The sequence below is a fragment of the Anser brachyrhynchus genome, assembly GCF_964034855.1.
Source record: "Anser brachyrhynchus genome assembly, chromosome: 14".
Classification (NCBI taxonomy): Eukaryota; Metazoa; Chordata; class Aves; order Anseriformes; family Anatidae; genus Anser; species Anser brachyrhynchus.
Genome location: NC_137709.1, coordinates 1,864,798 through 1,881,052, shown reverse-complemented (window position 1 = coordinate 1,881,052; position 16,255 = coordinate 1,864,798). Strand labels below are relative to the sequence as shown.

Below are 16,255 nucleotides of genomic sequence, written 5' to 3'. Positions count from 1 at the left end.
CAGAATTCTGACAGGCTACTTAGGAATCTGAACACAGACACCTGTGAATTCCTCTATTTGCTTTTCTCTCCCCACCCAGTTTCTTTCCTGAAAACCCTCGCCTGCACCTTCCACCCCGGACCGTAAGCGATAACCAAGGTTTTGTACCCGAAGAGGTGTCGATCTCGCCGTCCTGGTCCTTGTAGCTGTACGTGCTGCACATGGTCTGCGTGCCCGGCTCGTTGGTGAGGAAGCCTTTCCCCCCGACGCTGGTCGTGTGCCAGTCCTGTCCTGGTTCAAGCAGCTGAAAGAGAGTAAGGGGATGGTAAAAAAGCCTGAAATTTACAGGGACAGGGGAAAATAAAAAAAAAAAGTGCAGGCCCTCATATGCACAATGTAAATTCCCTACTGCTTATTTATTAAAATTCATGGCAGCAAATGGAGCAAAGGAAAGGTTTCACTTAGACCATGCTAAATTATATAAAACTCATTTTACTCCCCATTAAAATTAGGTTAACGCAAAACAGGGAGGGCGGGAGCACCTTCCATGAAAAAAACCCATTCCCTTATCAGTGGGACGAGTGTGCCATGTCTGGAAACACAGATTAAAAGCCATACACATGGGAGACGGAGGGAAGGGCAAAATTAAAAAAGTCTTGCTAGAGAAATCGAAGCCCCTGCAGACTCTAACAGAGCAACCTTTCCTTCTAGCAGTACTCAGTAGCTTCCCCTGACTCACAATAAAAGTAATACTTCCATTTATGTGTCATCTCCAGTTCATGTTTGCAAAATCACGTTCTTTTTACATTTCATTTTTCAGGCCTCTTCATTTAATTAGGGTTTTGTATTACAGGAAGCGCCCAGCTCGTATAGGACTATCAATGGGTCAGACAGCTACTTCCCTTCCTTTCTTGGTAAAAACAGCAGCTTTGGCCAATTTTATTCTGAACAGACGGGCTATTTTTACCTTAAAAATCTCCGCTTTCATTTCATCTTCATCTTCATCTGTGACTGCAAGCACATAAAAAAGAGAAAACAGATGTCAGCTTTTCTCACAGGTTAGCCCTCACGCTTCTGCTTCTTCACCGCCACAGCCCGCTCCATATGCTTGCCACACACCACCACTGCCTTTTTCTTCCCCCGCAGTAACTGAAGAGCTCCTCCAGGGGCAGAAGGCTTTTTGGAGGTTCGGAGCAGGCGCCCCGCTGCAGCCACACACGGCACCAAGGAGGTGCTGTGGGTTTGAGGCCCGCCGGCAGCTCCACGGCCCAGCTCTCGTGGCCCTTCTCCATCCCAGCTGCAGGTGACACCCGCACCTCTTGTTCCTCCCCAGGAGTCACCAAAGGAGGTAGGCCAGAGGGAGAACATTTGCACCCAGAGTGAAGAATCACACGGGTACATCTTTTTTTTTTTTTTTTTTTTTCTTCTTTTGGCAAGTGCAGCTACCTCCGCTGTCACTAGCGCACCTGACTCTGTCCTGCTCCCGACATCGCCCCTTCCAGCTGCCTCAGAAGTCCCACCTCCCCGGGCACCGGGGTCAGAGATCTCTCCTCCTCTTTGCGGCTGACCCATCTGTGCCATGACGGTGACGCAGAGCTTGTCCTTTGCCCACATGCGCAAAGCAAATGGCATTTCAGAGCCCTTCACCTGTGAGCATTTATTTCTGCAGGTGACCTGTACCAGCTCTTCCCTTTTCTAACCTGGCCGTCTTGGTAGCTCCAGAAACCCAAATCCATCGGGCGGAGGTTCTTTTTGCTACAAGACAGCTTTTTCTCCCAAAACCCCAGGAACACCATCCTTGCCTCCAACCCGCCACAGCAGGGCTAGCGCCAGGAGACCGACGAAAGACCAAGGTAGGGAGGAAGCGACACCAACCTTCCGAGGATGAAGCCAGGGGGGACACCTGGAGGTGGTAGAGGTCGTTGGTGCTGTCAGCCATGGCGATTTCCATCGGCGTCCTCCAGTCGGTGAGGGAGCCGGTCACCTCGCACGAGGAGAGGTCTGTGGGACGCACCAGGAGCCGTTGGCACTCACGGCCCACACCACCACCACCACCACCACCACTTCCTCCCTGCCCATCTACGGCACAGCCAGGCACGGCCCCCAGAGTCATCTTTGTCTTTTGGTGACGAAATTGTGGCTTTAGCACAAGCAGCACTTTCCTCTCTGCTCTGAGCTAAAAACTGAGCCTCACCTAAGGTGATGGACGCGCTCTCCACCTCCACTTCCTGTCCCGTGTAGTCATGAACGGTGTAGCCACTGTGGTCATCTGCCAGAGGAGTGTTGGTTAGTCTTTCTGCTGACTCCTCCGTCCTCATGTCTTCATACGGCTACAAAAATAAGAACGAAGCATGACAGACTTGGCTAAGAACACCCAGGTTCCCATATGAAAAAAATTTAGCATGAAAACCACCAAAACCTCTAGCTCCTTCTGCTACCTCTACAGACACATACCTTTCTCTTGCTCCTGCTTCTTGCTTCTCTTGAAGACTTTGACTTCCTTTCTGTTAAATAAAAATAAGACAGATGTGAGAAAGGCTGCACGGCTGACACGAGTGCGAGCTCCCACGGTCCTGAGCGGAGCCCTGCTCAGCTGGCAGCAGAGTCCGCATCGACCCCGTGTGATGCCATTAGGCACCTTTAAAGAACCTGGGATCAAAGGGACTGCTTGTATAAGCTGTAACCAACTGCAAGAACCCCAGCAGCCCTGGTGCCACCGGCAGGTCTGTTATACCGGGTCTGTTATACCCCTGCCTAAGCGGAGCGGGACCTGCCTGACGCCAGCAGGATGCTGTGCGCTCACCTTTCTTCTGATCCTTTGTCAAGGGGGGCAGCATCCTGTAAACTCTAACAGCGCTGGAGCCTTTGTTGATGCTTTTATCCTTCACTTCTTCGATGTCAGGCAGCGAGTTCATAGCACAGCGGAAGTTCGCCTTCCAGGTTTTGGGGTCAGGGTCTTTCTCACCAACTTTATACCTTCCTATTAATAAAAGACGGGGCGAACCTTTAGTGTTTGCGTTGCAGTGGTAGCTCTCCCCCAGAAATATATTTTTCTCTTTTCTCTGACATATTAAAAGTCAATCTAACACCTGAGGTGTAAGCCAAGACAAAAATGCTTCATTTCAGATATTCATATTACTGATGGAAATTTAAAGCCAGCACACACCTGTATGAATGGCCCAGCTCCGGAAAAGGCAGGCATCTTTCTCCATGTCCCAGCCATGCTTAGCTGCATGTTTCCAGGGGATTTGAAACATCATCTTATCCTGAAGTTAAACCAACAGAAATTTGATTTAAGAAACCATCACATGACAGTTTGTAGTGATTGATTTAATCCAAGAATTCTATCAGTAGCAGCTCAGAAACTTTAAAAAAATGCATCTTCATCTAACAACTGTTGTTCCATTTGTTTTGTTCACTGCATGTAAGGCTTTTAAGAGTTCTGAAACTGGGAAAGCTACACACAGCGTGGTACAGTAGCAACGAGCAACGTTACCAATCTTATCCCAGAATCACTGAAGTATGTTGCATCTAATCTGTTAGTGTGTCACAAACTCCAGCACATTTCCCACGAACACTTGGATAGAGATCCCTTTTATAGTTACTCCTAAGATCCTGTATGAACCCTAAGAAAAACACATCCCAGCTTGAGTAACACCTTGGGATAGATATGGAAACCTCAGAGAAAGAGACCTGATTCAATACGCCTCGTGACCTCACCCTGGGGTACAGCTACAGGGATGTGCCTTCCAGCACCAAAGTGAGACAAGTCCAGAGTTTATTCCAGGCCAAATCTCTGAGCCCCATCCCGCAGTGGGGAGTGCAACACCAGCTACTTAACTGGGACAGGAGGCGACTTGGCTCAAGTGGGCATAAAGAGTTAAAAGTAGCCTGGGAGTTTTCTGTTCTCTGCCATGTTCAGACTGCATTTTTTCTGACTTATCATTTCCCTCCCGGGAAAATTATCAGGAAAAAAAAAAAAAAGAGTACTACATTCTGTATTAACCGGAGCTACCTTTTCTGGAAATACACACATAACGCATGCAAGTTTTCTCCATTTGCTTCATGATCTTGACTTATTTTTAGTGCCCACTTAGGAGCAGCGCGGGTACAGCCCCGGCAGCAACAACGCGCACGCCTCACCTTGTTAATCCATATCAGTCCCGGGATCTGATTGGAGTTAATCTGCATTTCCAGCCAGGGCCTCATGCGCATTCTGGAGACGGGCATGGTGGCTGTGACAGAGGCAGAGGGTCAGCAGCAGCCCCACCGCCGTGTCCCCCTGCCCCCTGCCCTCTGCCCCTGCCCTCCGGCTCTGCGCACCCGCTCCAACCGCGGCGGGGCTGGGGGCGAAGCGGGTGGGGACCCCCGGTCCCATCACAGCCCCCCGGTCCCATCACAGCCCCCCGGTCCCATCATAGCCCCCCGGTCCCATCACAGCCCCCCGGTCCCATCACCGCCCCCCGGTCCCATCACCCCCCCGTCCGCCCCCACCTCCCCGCGTCCCCCCCCGGGCGCCCTGAGCCCAGCGCAGCTCCGTGCGCGGCCCCCGGCCGGGGCAGCAGCGGCGCCCCCCGCAGCCCGGCGCGGTGCGGAGCGGTGCGGAGCGGAGCCCGGGGGCCGCTCCCCGCCCTCCCCTGCAGGCCGAGTTTCCTGTTTGCGCCGCCTCGCAGCGGCCGCACCGGCACTTCCCAAACAATGGCCCCGAACTTCCCCAGCCCGGCGCCGTCGCGGCAGCGGCTCCCGAGGCTCCCGGGCCGGGCATCGCCGAGGCGAGGGGCAGCAGGAGCCGGCCCCGGGACCCGCCGCTGGGGCGCGGAGCGGAGCCGCCGCCGCCGCGCCCGCCCGCCCCGTCCGGTCCCGTCCCGTCGGGGGCACGGGGCCGCCGCGATGAGCCCCGCACCGCGCACGCAGCGGCGGCCGGGACGCCCCCGAGCCTCTTCCGCACGGCGCAAGCCGGCGCTGCCCCCTCTTGGCCAGCCGTGCCGAGCCGAGCCGAGCCGAGCCGTGCCACCGCGGACCGCTCCCACGGTTCCTGCTGCCAGAGGGGGGGGGGAGGGCGGCGAGCGCCGCGACCCACCTCGCCGCGCGGGGCTGTGCAATCCGGAGCCGAGACAAGCCAAACCCAGGCAAGGCAAGGCAAGGCGTGCCGTGCCGTGCCGTGTCGAGCCGAGCCGAGCCGAGCCGAGCCGAGCCGAGCCGAGCCGAGCCGAGCCGAGCCGTCCGCGCCCGCCGCCCGCCGCGCCGCCTTGTGCCGCCCGCGGGGCGCGCCCTCGGGTATAACGCGGCGGCGGCCGGGATTCCCCGCCGCCCCGGGCCGCCCGGCGAGCGACCAATCAGCGCCGCCCCCAGGGGCGGTCGCGCCGCCCATTGGCTGCCGCCGGCGGCATCACTTCGGGGAAATCAGGCTGTTGTAGCACCAGCGGCACCGCCGCGGCACGCCCCCGGCCCGCCCCCGCCGGCCCCGGGGGGGGGGGGGGTGCTCCGGGGGCTCGGAGGGGCCCGTGGGTGCCGGGGGGTGCCGGGGGGTAGCCGCCGGGATCTAGCCCTTGGGCACCCCGGGTGGGGGGTTCAGCCTCGCCCCGCCCCCACCCCTCCGGTGGGTTCAGGGTCGCGTCCCGCCCGGTGCCCCCCCCCCCCCGTCCCGTCCCGCCCGCAGGTCTCCGCCGATGGAGGTCGACGAGCCCCCGATGCAGGCTGCCGGCCTTGCCGCCGGCTCGCGGCACCCTCGTCGTTTAGGAACGGAAGCGGGCAGAGCGCAGCCCCGACGTGGGGTTATTTTTAGCCCGGTGGGAAACTGGCCCGGGCCCGGGCTGCTCGTAGGGAGCGTGATGGGAAGGGTCCGGTACCCGGCCCCCGGTCCCCGGCACCTCCCCAAGCAGGCAACGCGTCCCCCGGACCTGCCGCGGGGCTGCCCGGGCCCGAACCGTGCACGTCCCCCATCCTGCTGGGAGCAGGACCAAAGCAGGGCAGTACTGCGTGTGCAGGGCAGCAGCCCCGGGGGGGATGCAGCAGGTACAGGAACACGCAGGGTGGCAAAAGGAAGGCCAGCAGGAAAGGAAATAAAACGGGTGAAAATGATAAGGGATGTTCCTGACCTTCTGCATTTATGCTCTCACGGCGGCGTGCAATGAGCTGCCCCAGGCCTGGTTCCGCTCCCGACGCCCGGAGCATTGCAGCGAAGAACCAGGACCCCCACTCCGCGGGCACACAGCCCCAGGGCACCTCTGGGCCCCCGGTTCTGCTGAGCCGTGGTGCTGCCGAACTGACCGAACGGCTGCGCCGCTGGTCTCAAAGCCTGGCCTTTAACCCGGGTTCCTCCGCCTGGCGGTACCTGTAACAGAGCCTCTCCCCAGTGCCCCTTCTCGCAAGGCTCCCAGCTGGGATCCGGCCTTTGCTGTCGGTGGTCGGGACTTGCAGGCTGTTTGATCTCACATCGCCACGTTGCCGTACGTTGGGCAGTAGCTTACAGTCAGGTATACGTCGCTAATCATCCGTTTTCAGTGCAAATGGGAAAAAAAGATGGGGGGGGGGGGGGGCAATGGAGGCATTTCGCGAAGCCTGGAATTAATTTTTTCCCATCTTCCTCTGGCCGGGGCTGTCTGTGGTGCCGCGCTGATTTGAAATAATCATATTAGAAGGCATAAAGTGTGACCGCTGGCTTTCTGTCCTCTCCTCCAGCTCTTTCAGGCTACCGAAATCACCAGGATTCCTCCCCGCTCCCTTGGATCTGGATGACAGCGAGATTAGGTTTGCATCCAGTGGCTTCAAGGCGCCTTCAGTCCAGCGGAACATTGGAGATATTCCAACTGGAGATATGGGAAGGCACCTCAGGAAAGAGGCAGAAAGATACACGGGCAGCCTAGACAAATAGTGTGACATGGTGGTACTCTGCCTGCACCGAGGAAGTTTCCTCTTCTTTTTTTTTTTTTTTTAAGACTAAAGAAAAAAAAAAAAGCCCAAGATTGGATTTAAGTGTGGAAGAATGCCTGCCCGTGTACATGTCCCATGCTTTCTCTCAACTCATTATTTTGGCTGTTCAATGCTTTCGCGTATATTTTGGTAGTATTCTCCAGACAGGTCTTTGTCTTTGTGCTGGGTGAGGCACCATTCCCCGGTGAGCTTTCAGTGTAAATATAGATATAACATACTAGGTATATTAAACAAATAAAGAAGCAGAGAGGCACACAAACAAGGCAGGGACAGCACAAGGACATTTACAACTCCCGCGGCCTGTGGGAGGCCACAGGTTGACTCCTCAGCATAAGGTGCCCAGAAATCCAGAGTGCTGGGAAGTAACATGAAAGTCACCTGAAAAAGAGATGGCAGAAGGTATTTGAGGTTCCAGTGCGAATCCATCTACAGAAATAGCCACAACACCTCTTACACAACCTAAATATTGACAGAAAAGATCATGCTGTAGTTCCTTTCAAGCTCCAGCCTCCCGTGGTTTGTTTTTTAACCCCCTCAGCTGGCTTTAAATAAAATTAATTCTGAGCTTCCTGGTCCAATGGGCCAATGAGTCTGTATGGCAGTACTTGTATATGGCAATGTGTATGATAACGTTTATGGTAATGTATCTTAAATACTTTAAATGACGGTATTTTGAACAGCGGCTTGCTTCATATATGACTTTTGTATTATTATGTTCGTTACTGGCTATTATTATCAGGAATTGGCACCAGGATGCAAATAAATCCACCTAGGACAGAAATGCACAGAGAGGGATAACAGTCCTAGACCTAAATCTCCACTTCTTCCTGCCGTGTAAACCCCTAAAGATCCCACTCGGTAAAACTCCGCCTTCCTCCCCGCGTTGTGTCCCGTATCTGCACAGCAGGTTTCCAAGGAGAACGACCTGCCTCGGCTGGGATGCCCTATGTTTGTTTGCTCCTTTGTTATCTCTGGGCTGAAACAAGGAAATAACAACTTGTCTCTTACCAGCGTCGCCGTGTGTCAGACTCTCGTCACGGCGGGGTTACAAAGCCCACTCCTTGCCCCCCACCGCTGCCCCACGAGCCCCGCAGCTGCTCACAGAGCCTGGTGACCCACACACCTCACGCAGGAATACGCACTCGGATTCGGCTTGTACTTGCACAAAAACGTGAACGAGGACTAATCCACGTGCTTCAAGGATAATCCACGTGCTTCAAGAGGCAAACACATGACTGGCCATTAGGCACTCTGCTCCACCCAGTTCATGCCGAGCAAGAGCCTCCACCAGCTCCAACATCCCCGATGCTCTGCAGTGCTGCGGTCCCCCTCGGGCTTCATCTGACAGCGGTCTTATCTCAGGCACCTGCTTGGCCTTTTGGCTCGGAGCACCCTGCAGTCACCAGCGTATTCCTTCTCATCCTACCCCTGTGATCTGCTGGTTGTTTTAGCGGTGAGCTGAGACGCAGAGAAGGACATCGATACGAGCATTTTATCACATTTACGCAGTCCGGGGTGATCCCAAGTCTGGGGTTGTTTCCCTAATTTGGAGGAAATCTTAAATAATATTTTTATTCAAAACCAAATCAGATCCCTGACTGCTGCTCCATGAGTGGTGTTCGTTGTTCTAGGATGGACACCACTCTGCCTCGATCAGTAATGTCCTGAAATAAGGTGCTCTTAGGAAGCCTGTATTTCAAGTGACACTAAAAAGCACGAACTGCACAGGATCGGTCAGAAAGTTCCTGACGTGGTCTACAAAAGCAGAGGGTTACGGATTTGGCACACTGGCGCCGGCACAGCTCTTAGTTCCCATCTTCTCTGTGATGGTTGGTTAAGCTGCCAGGAAAAGCGGTTTGAGATGGTTTCACTCCTGTACTATATTAAAATAAAGACCGCCAAAGGCTCTGCTGCTTAATGTGTGTGCTGTGAAACGCACGGTTTTCAGCAGTCCACCAGAACCTGACCTGAAGGCAGAGCTGTCACGTCCCCAGTGACACCAGTGGCACCTGCGTGTAACCCGGGCTGCTGCCGGAGCTGCTCAGGGCTTGTTTTGCTGGCGGTGGAAGAAGAGCATCTTCTCTGTCTTATCTCCTACACAGCTGTAATGCTTTTTCTTTGCAGAATTGCCTTGGAGCAGAGACGAGACCTCCCGGGCTTTACCCCCAAGCCGGGCTCCGAGCACCCAGCACCACTTTGGGGAGTGAGGGGCAGAAATCCTGCCCAGCCCGACACAAACGGCAGAGCCTTCGGGTGACGGCAGTGAAGGGCACGCGCGATGCCGAGCATTCATGGCAGGCTTTGCTTTGCTCCTTCTCCCTCCCAGGTCTTTGGACAAAGCCAGGGCAGAGGCTGCACAGTGGGGAATCCCTGCCCCGGGGGGGGACGTGGGCGGCAGCAATCTGCCTGCAGCACCAGGGGGGTGCTGCTGGCCGGGGGCGAGCAACCGCAGGATGGAGCGCGGCTTTTGGCAGGGAAACACAGGGAGCATGGCGAAAGCCAGCCTCTTATCTGCTTCCTCGCTGCCCTGTCTGCTTCCTCCCATCGCCGTATCGTGACCTTCCCGTGCCCACCAGCACTCAACAGCCCTCCGGGTCCCGCACCGCCAGCGTTTGTTTCTCCCCTCGCAGTGCCGGGTTGCAGTGCCCCCAGCTCTGCCTCCCTCCCTCGCCTCCCTCCCCCATTTTTCTCAGTGCCCCAGCAGCCGGGGCATCGGGCTTTCCTGCACGCCTCCTCTTTCCCTTCCCCACGGCTCTTCATCTCCTGCCTCTCTCCCCTTCCGCATGTTGGCGAACCCTGCTCTGCTCCGTGCCCTTTCTCCTTCCCTTCCCTGCTCGCCTTCCTCCCTTTCCCCACCAAACTCAGAAACCATAATTTCATTTTGGACGGGCTGGCCTGGGCCCATAAAATGGGTGCAGAGCCTCCCCTGGCATGTGGGGAGCCCCGGGGGCTCCCGGGCAGCGAGCGCCCGACCACCAGCACCGCATCGGGGCCCCCAGCACCCATGGGTGGGCAGCGCTGGTAGCTGCAAGTGGAGCCCTGGGGTGGAAGGGGTTAACGCAGCAGGCCTGCAGGATGCATTATCAGCCCTAGCTTCGAAGGCAAACATAAAAAAAAAAACAGCTTCTTCTCTGTCTGTAGCCTTGAGAGCTCAGTACTTGTTGCAAGCTGTTTCCATTTCTTATAAATGCCTCTCTTACAAAAAGGAAGTTTGGTTGAAGCACATGCAGGACAATAATGTGAAAAATGTTGAAACTCTGCCCAGATGGCATGAGGTAATACTCGCTGGAGCTCTGCTCCTCAGGCTGCAATAAATATATCCTGGGATGGGCCACTTACAGTTTCCTGGAATCCAGCAGACCTATCCGAGGACCTGAAATCAGTTCTCCCCACTGATGACCTGGTGCATTTTCAAACCAAACCAAAATGAGATTCTGCGCTTCATTTGGTGGGGAAAAAAAAAAAAAAAAAAAAAGGAAGAAGAAAATTCTGAGGATTTTGCTCATGCCTCCAGAACATCCCCGCTCCTTGCCTTGCCTGTTTGCACAGACACGTTCAGTTTGCCAGCGGGCCCGGGCCGGCGAGCTGCAGGCACCTGGCAGCCGGGACGAGTTTGCCCAGCGAGGGCGCAGGCCCGCGGCAGCCCCAGCCTCCCTGCCAAAGGTCGGGGAGACGCAGCCGGGTGGGGACCCCTGCCCTGTACCCGGCTGACGTCCCCTTGGTGCCGGGGCTGGCAGCAACGGAGAAGAGGTGAGCAATATTCCCAACAAAGGTTATCCCGTACGTCTGCAGGACCCACGGGGAAGTAGCACGGGCTGAACCCCTTCCCTCACCTGCAGGCCTGCAGGAGGTAGCTGCAGCTACGGGCAGGGCTTTGTGCACCCCTTGTCTGGCTCCGGGCTCTATTTTTTTTTTCTTCCTGGGACTGATGATAACAGATGTCAGAGGGGAAAGGATGGGTCACAAGAGGGGGACAGGGGCTGTCTGGGGGGGCTGAGCTGTGCCATGCAGCATGGGTGCTGGCATAGGCACGCTGCAGCTCCGGGACCACCACCCGCCTCCTGCCCAGGCACGGGACCCCCGGCTGCTGCCCCCCCCTGCTCCCCCAGCCCCGCACCCCCAAGCAGGGAGCCAGCAGCGCCGTGTCTCTGCGGGGAAGCACACCTCCAGGCTGGGGCTGTAGGACCGTCAGAGTTTCACCCCCTGCCCTGCCCGGGGAAGGGAGTTAATAACGATTTGTTTCCAAACCTCCATCCCCTCCCAGCGCAAAGGGGCTGCCAAAAAGGAAACTCTTACAGATGCTGAAAAGCCCTGCTGGGCTTGTCACGTTAGCACAGTCAAGAGCCGTGGGACAGAGGAGCGGAGGCTCGCGGGCCAGCGCGGCACACGCAGCAGCCAGCTCCTCCAGGCTGGGAAGCTGCTGCCGGAGCGCTGCAGAGTGGAGACCCCCGCGCGGCTCCCGGCCTCCAGGTTTTTATCGGGGACGTCAGAGGGCGATGGTAGAAAAAAGTGAAAATAATGTGCTTCAAGCACCAGCCTTCAGTCATCTGAGTTTTCTTCTGTTTAATTAATTAATTAATTGATTGATTTATAATAATTATTATTTATTGGCTATTAACTTTACGATGCAAACTGCAACCATCCCAACCAAAGGAGGGACCAGCAGCCTTCACCAATAACACAGCACTTTATGTGGGGTCGTATAGGCAAGAGTCAAACCCGGAGCGTAAAAACCCTCCAGCATCCCCGCAGCACTGGGCTGCCAGGCCAGGTACGTGGCGCGTTACACGGCGCGTTACACCCGTGTTACACCCTGCTGTGCCTGAGTCAGCCCCGCTCCAGCCGTCACGTCTGGGGCACTGCTTTGCAGAGACGCTGACAGGGGACTGCTGCAGAGGCTGGCTTTCCCCTCCAGAAAAGGGAAAAGCTCGGCCAAGTGTCCAGCTGAACCCTGGAGAGGTTATAAACAGCAGTTGGGATGGCTGTCTGCTGGAAGGGCAGTGGGGGGGGCTCAGACCCCCCCCAGGAGCAGCCCCCAGCTGGGAGGAACCCCCGGAGCTGGGGGCACCAAGCACGGAGGGACTGTCCCATCCAGTTCCCTGCTCCGGCTGCCCCTATCATGCAGGCGTGATCTCTTCAGAAAGACACATATATATATATATATATATATATATATATATCATCATCACCTTTATTATTTTTTAAGTATTTTTTTTTTAACTCCCCCTTCCTGAGTTATAAAGCCTGGGAGCAGCGCAGCCAAGCGCAGCATGGGGGGGTCACCTCGCCTTTCTCCCCAGCACCACGGCGGAGAGAGAAACCTCGCCGCCTGAGTCACGCTCTGGTGCGTGACGGCTGCCCCCGGTTTGCCGTGGGAGGCACACGACCGCTCGCCGCTTTTTTCCACGCCGAACCGCTGACCCCGGTGGGATGCCGAGGGCCTGCGGTGTGGCCGGAGGCCACACCGCAGGCCCTCGGCATCCCACCGGGGCTTTCCACAGTGCATTCCCCCTGTCGCAATGAAAAAAAATATAGTTTTTCCATTTTTTGGGGGGCACAAAACCAATTTGTCCTTTTCCTCCCCGAACTGTCCCCTGTGAACGCCAGGAGGCTGGGGACGGGGAGGGGGGGGGGGAGGTCGTTCTCCCTCCTTATCCCTTTACCACCCCCTCCTTATTCCTCTACCTCCCCATCCCCCGTTCCCTCTCCCCGGCCGAGTTTCGGTTTCCCGCAGGAGGAGCGGCGAGAGGCGCTTCCCGGAATCCGCCGTACCCGGGGCGGCCGCGGGGGGGCGCCGGGCCCCGGGAATCCCGGCCCCGGGGTTTGGGGGGGGGGGGGGGAGCCCGGGCAGGAACCGGCCGGGACTTCCAGCCGCACACCCCGGGAAAACCCGGCCGCGCCGGGCAGAAAAACCCCCAGGAGGCACCTGGGGAGCAGCGGCACCCACAAAAACAAAACAAAAAAAAAACCAAAAAAAAACAAAGAAAAAAAAAAAAACAAAAAAAACACAAAAAAAACCCAAACACAAGTCCAAACACAAAAAAAAATACGCGAAAAAAAACAAAAACGCAAAAAAAATACACGCAAAAAAAACCCACCTCCAAACACAGAAAAATACATGTAATGATAATAAAAGAAAGCCTCCAAACACGCAAAAAAAAATACACGCAAAAAAAACCCACCTCCAAACACGGAAAAATACATGTAATGATAATAAAAGAAAACCTCCAAACACGCAAAAAAAAATACACGCAAAAAAAACCCACCTCCAAACACACAAAAAATGCACGAAAAAAAAAAATAACAGAAGTCCAAAAACAAAAAATGCATGTAATAAAAAAAAACAAAACACCTTCAAACACAAAAATACACGCAAAAAAACCAACGCAACTCCAAATACAAAAAAAAAATACATGCAAAAAGACCCCACATCTCCAAACGCACACACAAAAAACCACACGACGCCAAACACAAAAAAATACACACAAAAACAAACAAACAAACCCACAAAACCAAACCAAGCAAATAAACACAACGACAAAATCAAAACGCTGCACCCATTTTTTATTTTTATTTTTTAGCAGCCTTGCAGCACCACGAGCACCGGGCGCGGGATTCTGCCCTCCGGTGGGCAGGTAAATGGATTTCGTCACTGCCATCCGCAAGCGTTTGCTCTGCAGTTTTGTTAGCTTGCAGTTACAATTTGTCTTGCAAATCTGTGTCCTTATTTTACAGAGATAAAATTGCACTAAGGTGCAGCAAGAACATTTTTAACACGTTAAGCTGTCCTTCCTCTGCAAGGAGCTTTCCTGGTATCTCAGCGTTAGGGGGATGTCCTCCAAGCTCCCAATAAAAATAAACGGGCTGATAAAATTTTATAGAGCGAGTCTGCGTTGTGTGCCTTCAATTCAAGCAGTATAAAAATTAAGGTTTAAAAGGTTAAGTGAAGTAAAATAATATGGTTTTATGTTAAGTACATGTTGATTTTTCCTAGGCATGCTAGAAGAAATTATTAGTTTAGACTTCCCTTCGGAGATAACATTTAAAATACAGCTGGGGCCTTTTAGACCTGAAAAAGGGTGCAGGTGGGTGGGGAGGAGACAGGCAGCTGAAGTTGTATTTAGGGGGCAAAAGGAGAGGCATTCTGGTTTCCAGGTAAAGCCACCAGCCATTTTAAGCTAACGGGTCCTCTTTTGGGTGATCCTTAAGTTACCCCTCTGGACGTGTGTAACTGCTGGAGAAGGGCTGAATTTCCTTGCGGCAGGCACAACCTGCCTATCGCAACCTGCTCGCTTCTCCTCCTTCCCTGCGCGTTCCTCTGAAAACCACCCACCGATCCGAGTGAGGGCCGACCCGGGACTTTTTGCAGTAAGTATTTATGCGTGAATGTTTGGCTCTCTTTCGCTCTGTGATGGTATCGGTGGGTTTACCCTCGTGATGCCAGCACCTGCGTGCTCCCTGCCCGGTGGTCCTGTGCTCGTGGCTGACCCTGGCCCTGCAGCGCCCGGGGCGAGCGGTGGCACCGCAGCGGCTGTGCTGCCGTGACTCGGGCAGGACCTGGGCTCGGAATCGGAATTTCTGAAACCAGCACTGCACTGAAGGTGCACCACGGTGGGGTTCCTCCATAGGGAGAATGGAAACGTAGGTAAATGAAGGGTTTTTCTTCCTTTACCCTTCCTTCCCAGCTCCAGCACCGCTGAGCCGAGGCAGCAGCTCGCGTGGGGCGCTGGGCTGTGGTGGCCACAGGGGGCTGTGTGGGTGCTGTGTCCCACTGGGGTCAGGGGCAGTGCGGGGTTGGGGGGCTGCTGCTCGGGGCCCCCACGCTGTGCCTGGATGCCGGGAGGCACCGGGGGGAGCAGCAAGCTTGGTGGCCGTCAGAGAAAGCGGCTGCTTCTGCGCTGGCATAGAAGCCAGCGTAGAGACCTCTCTGAACTTGATCTGATACAGCGGGAACGAGGAACGATGCGGAAATGATAACAAAAATATGAAAAATGAGATTAGCATATTAAAAAGCCGGCGTCATCAGGAGCTTCCTCTAGAGGCTCCCTTGCGCTGTGCTGAGGTTTTGCTGGTCTGCCCTGACACCCTCTGGAGTGATACCTCCAAACAGCCTTCTGCTTTCCGAGGCTGAAGCACTGCTGCCTTGACTTTCTGCCTCTCTCTTGCTTGTTGACACAGTTTAGCTCCTCAGAAATGCCTTTATGCTATTAAAGCCCAGCTCTGCTGGCTCCTAGAGGGTGGCGCACCAGCTTTCGGGGCTGCTGGTGCTGCTGCTTTGGGGGGCAGGCAGTGCCCTGCTCTCAGTGTGCCCAGGTGTGAAACTTGTGGGAGAGAGAGACCAAAAAAAAAAAAGGGAGATACTCGTTTATTCGATTTATGAAAAGTAGCAAAAATACAGAATAAATATTTTCTCCAAAATACATATATATATGAAATTTAATATAATTTAGTTGACACCAATACGTATATCTATGAAATGTAATATAATTTAACTGATACCATACAAATAAATTCAGACTGATCTATCTGCTCCTATCATCGCCATTAGTTTTACAAAAAAAGAAAAAAAGCAACAACACAATATATTAATTCTCTTAAGTGATATATACCCTTATCTTTTAAATTATTTAGATATCAAATCTACAGTGAACTAAAAAAGCTGCAGGTAAAAGGAAAAATCTAAAAATCTCAGGAAGTTTCTCAGTGCTTGTGAAAGATTTTGAGCAGACTGCTAGGCACAAGCACAATATTCTTGTGCTGCTTGTGGATAAAACACATACATACACAGCAAAGCTTGTGCAGAGCATTAGAGATGGAATATTATGTGAATATGACTTCTGCAGTTCATCCTCAGCTGCCTTCAAAGCAGTGACAAAGCCAATTGTGTACTAGAAAAGTTTTGCTCATATAATTATATTGATTAATTCTCTTTGTTACAGAAGGATATTATAATGTTGAGATTTTCCCAGTATAGCCAATACTAGTTCCCCGAGCAAAATTAACCGTTTCAGCAACATCAGTCGTGTACTGGTATAAAGGTCTCTACAGGGGCTCCTGCTCTTCCAAACATTTTGTCAAGTATAGTGCCCATCCGTGGGCATCCTTCTGCTGAAGCTTACACGGTACCAGCAGAGGTTTCTAGCAGAGATTGGACCTTAAACCTGAAAAATTATGGAGCCTCAACACACATCGTTAAAATGCATGCTGTCCCTTCCTGAAACTCAACAACTGATGCTTTAAAGAAAGATGAAGGAAATATTCATATCTCATTTCAATATGCTGCTCAGCATTTATGGCACAGCTTGCAAAACCCACGGAGCTCTACAAGGGTTAGATAGGGTGT

The 16,255-nt window shown here is 53.9% G+C and overlaps 1 protein-coding gene across 2 annotated transcripts in view; it reads right to left on the bottom strand.

Moving 5' to 3' along the window:
* The window catches only part of IRF1 (interferon regulatory factor 1), a 36,416-nt gene that overhangs the window by 1,356 nt on the left and 18,805 nt on the right, over nt 1–16,255 (bottom strand). The window contains exons 2-10 of one of the 2 annotated variants that reach the window (XM_080555447.1): nt 5,060–5,181; nt 4,123–4,214; nt 3,146–3,245; nt 2,783–2,959; nt 2,434–2,483; nt 2,174–2,309; nt 1,855–1,980; nt 947–990; nt 148–283 (exon numbers count right to left, since the gene is read on the bottom strand). In XM_080555447.1, coding sequence (XP_080411573.1) covers nt 148–283; nt 947–990; nt 1,855–1,980; nt 2,174–2,309; nt 2,434–2,483; nt 2,783–2,959; nt 3,146–3,245; nt 4,123–4,209 — 856 coding nt within the window. In that variant the 5' untranslated portion in view covers nt 4,210–4,214; nt 5,060–5,181. Of the gene's footprint in view, nt 1–147; nt 284–946; nt 991–1,854; nt 1,981–2,173; nt 2,310–2,433; nt 2,484–2,782; nt 2,960–3,145; nt 3,246–4,122; nt 4,215–5,059; nt 5,228–16,255 lie in introns of those variants that run through there. The other variant, XM_080555446.1, reaches the window with a different exon arrangement.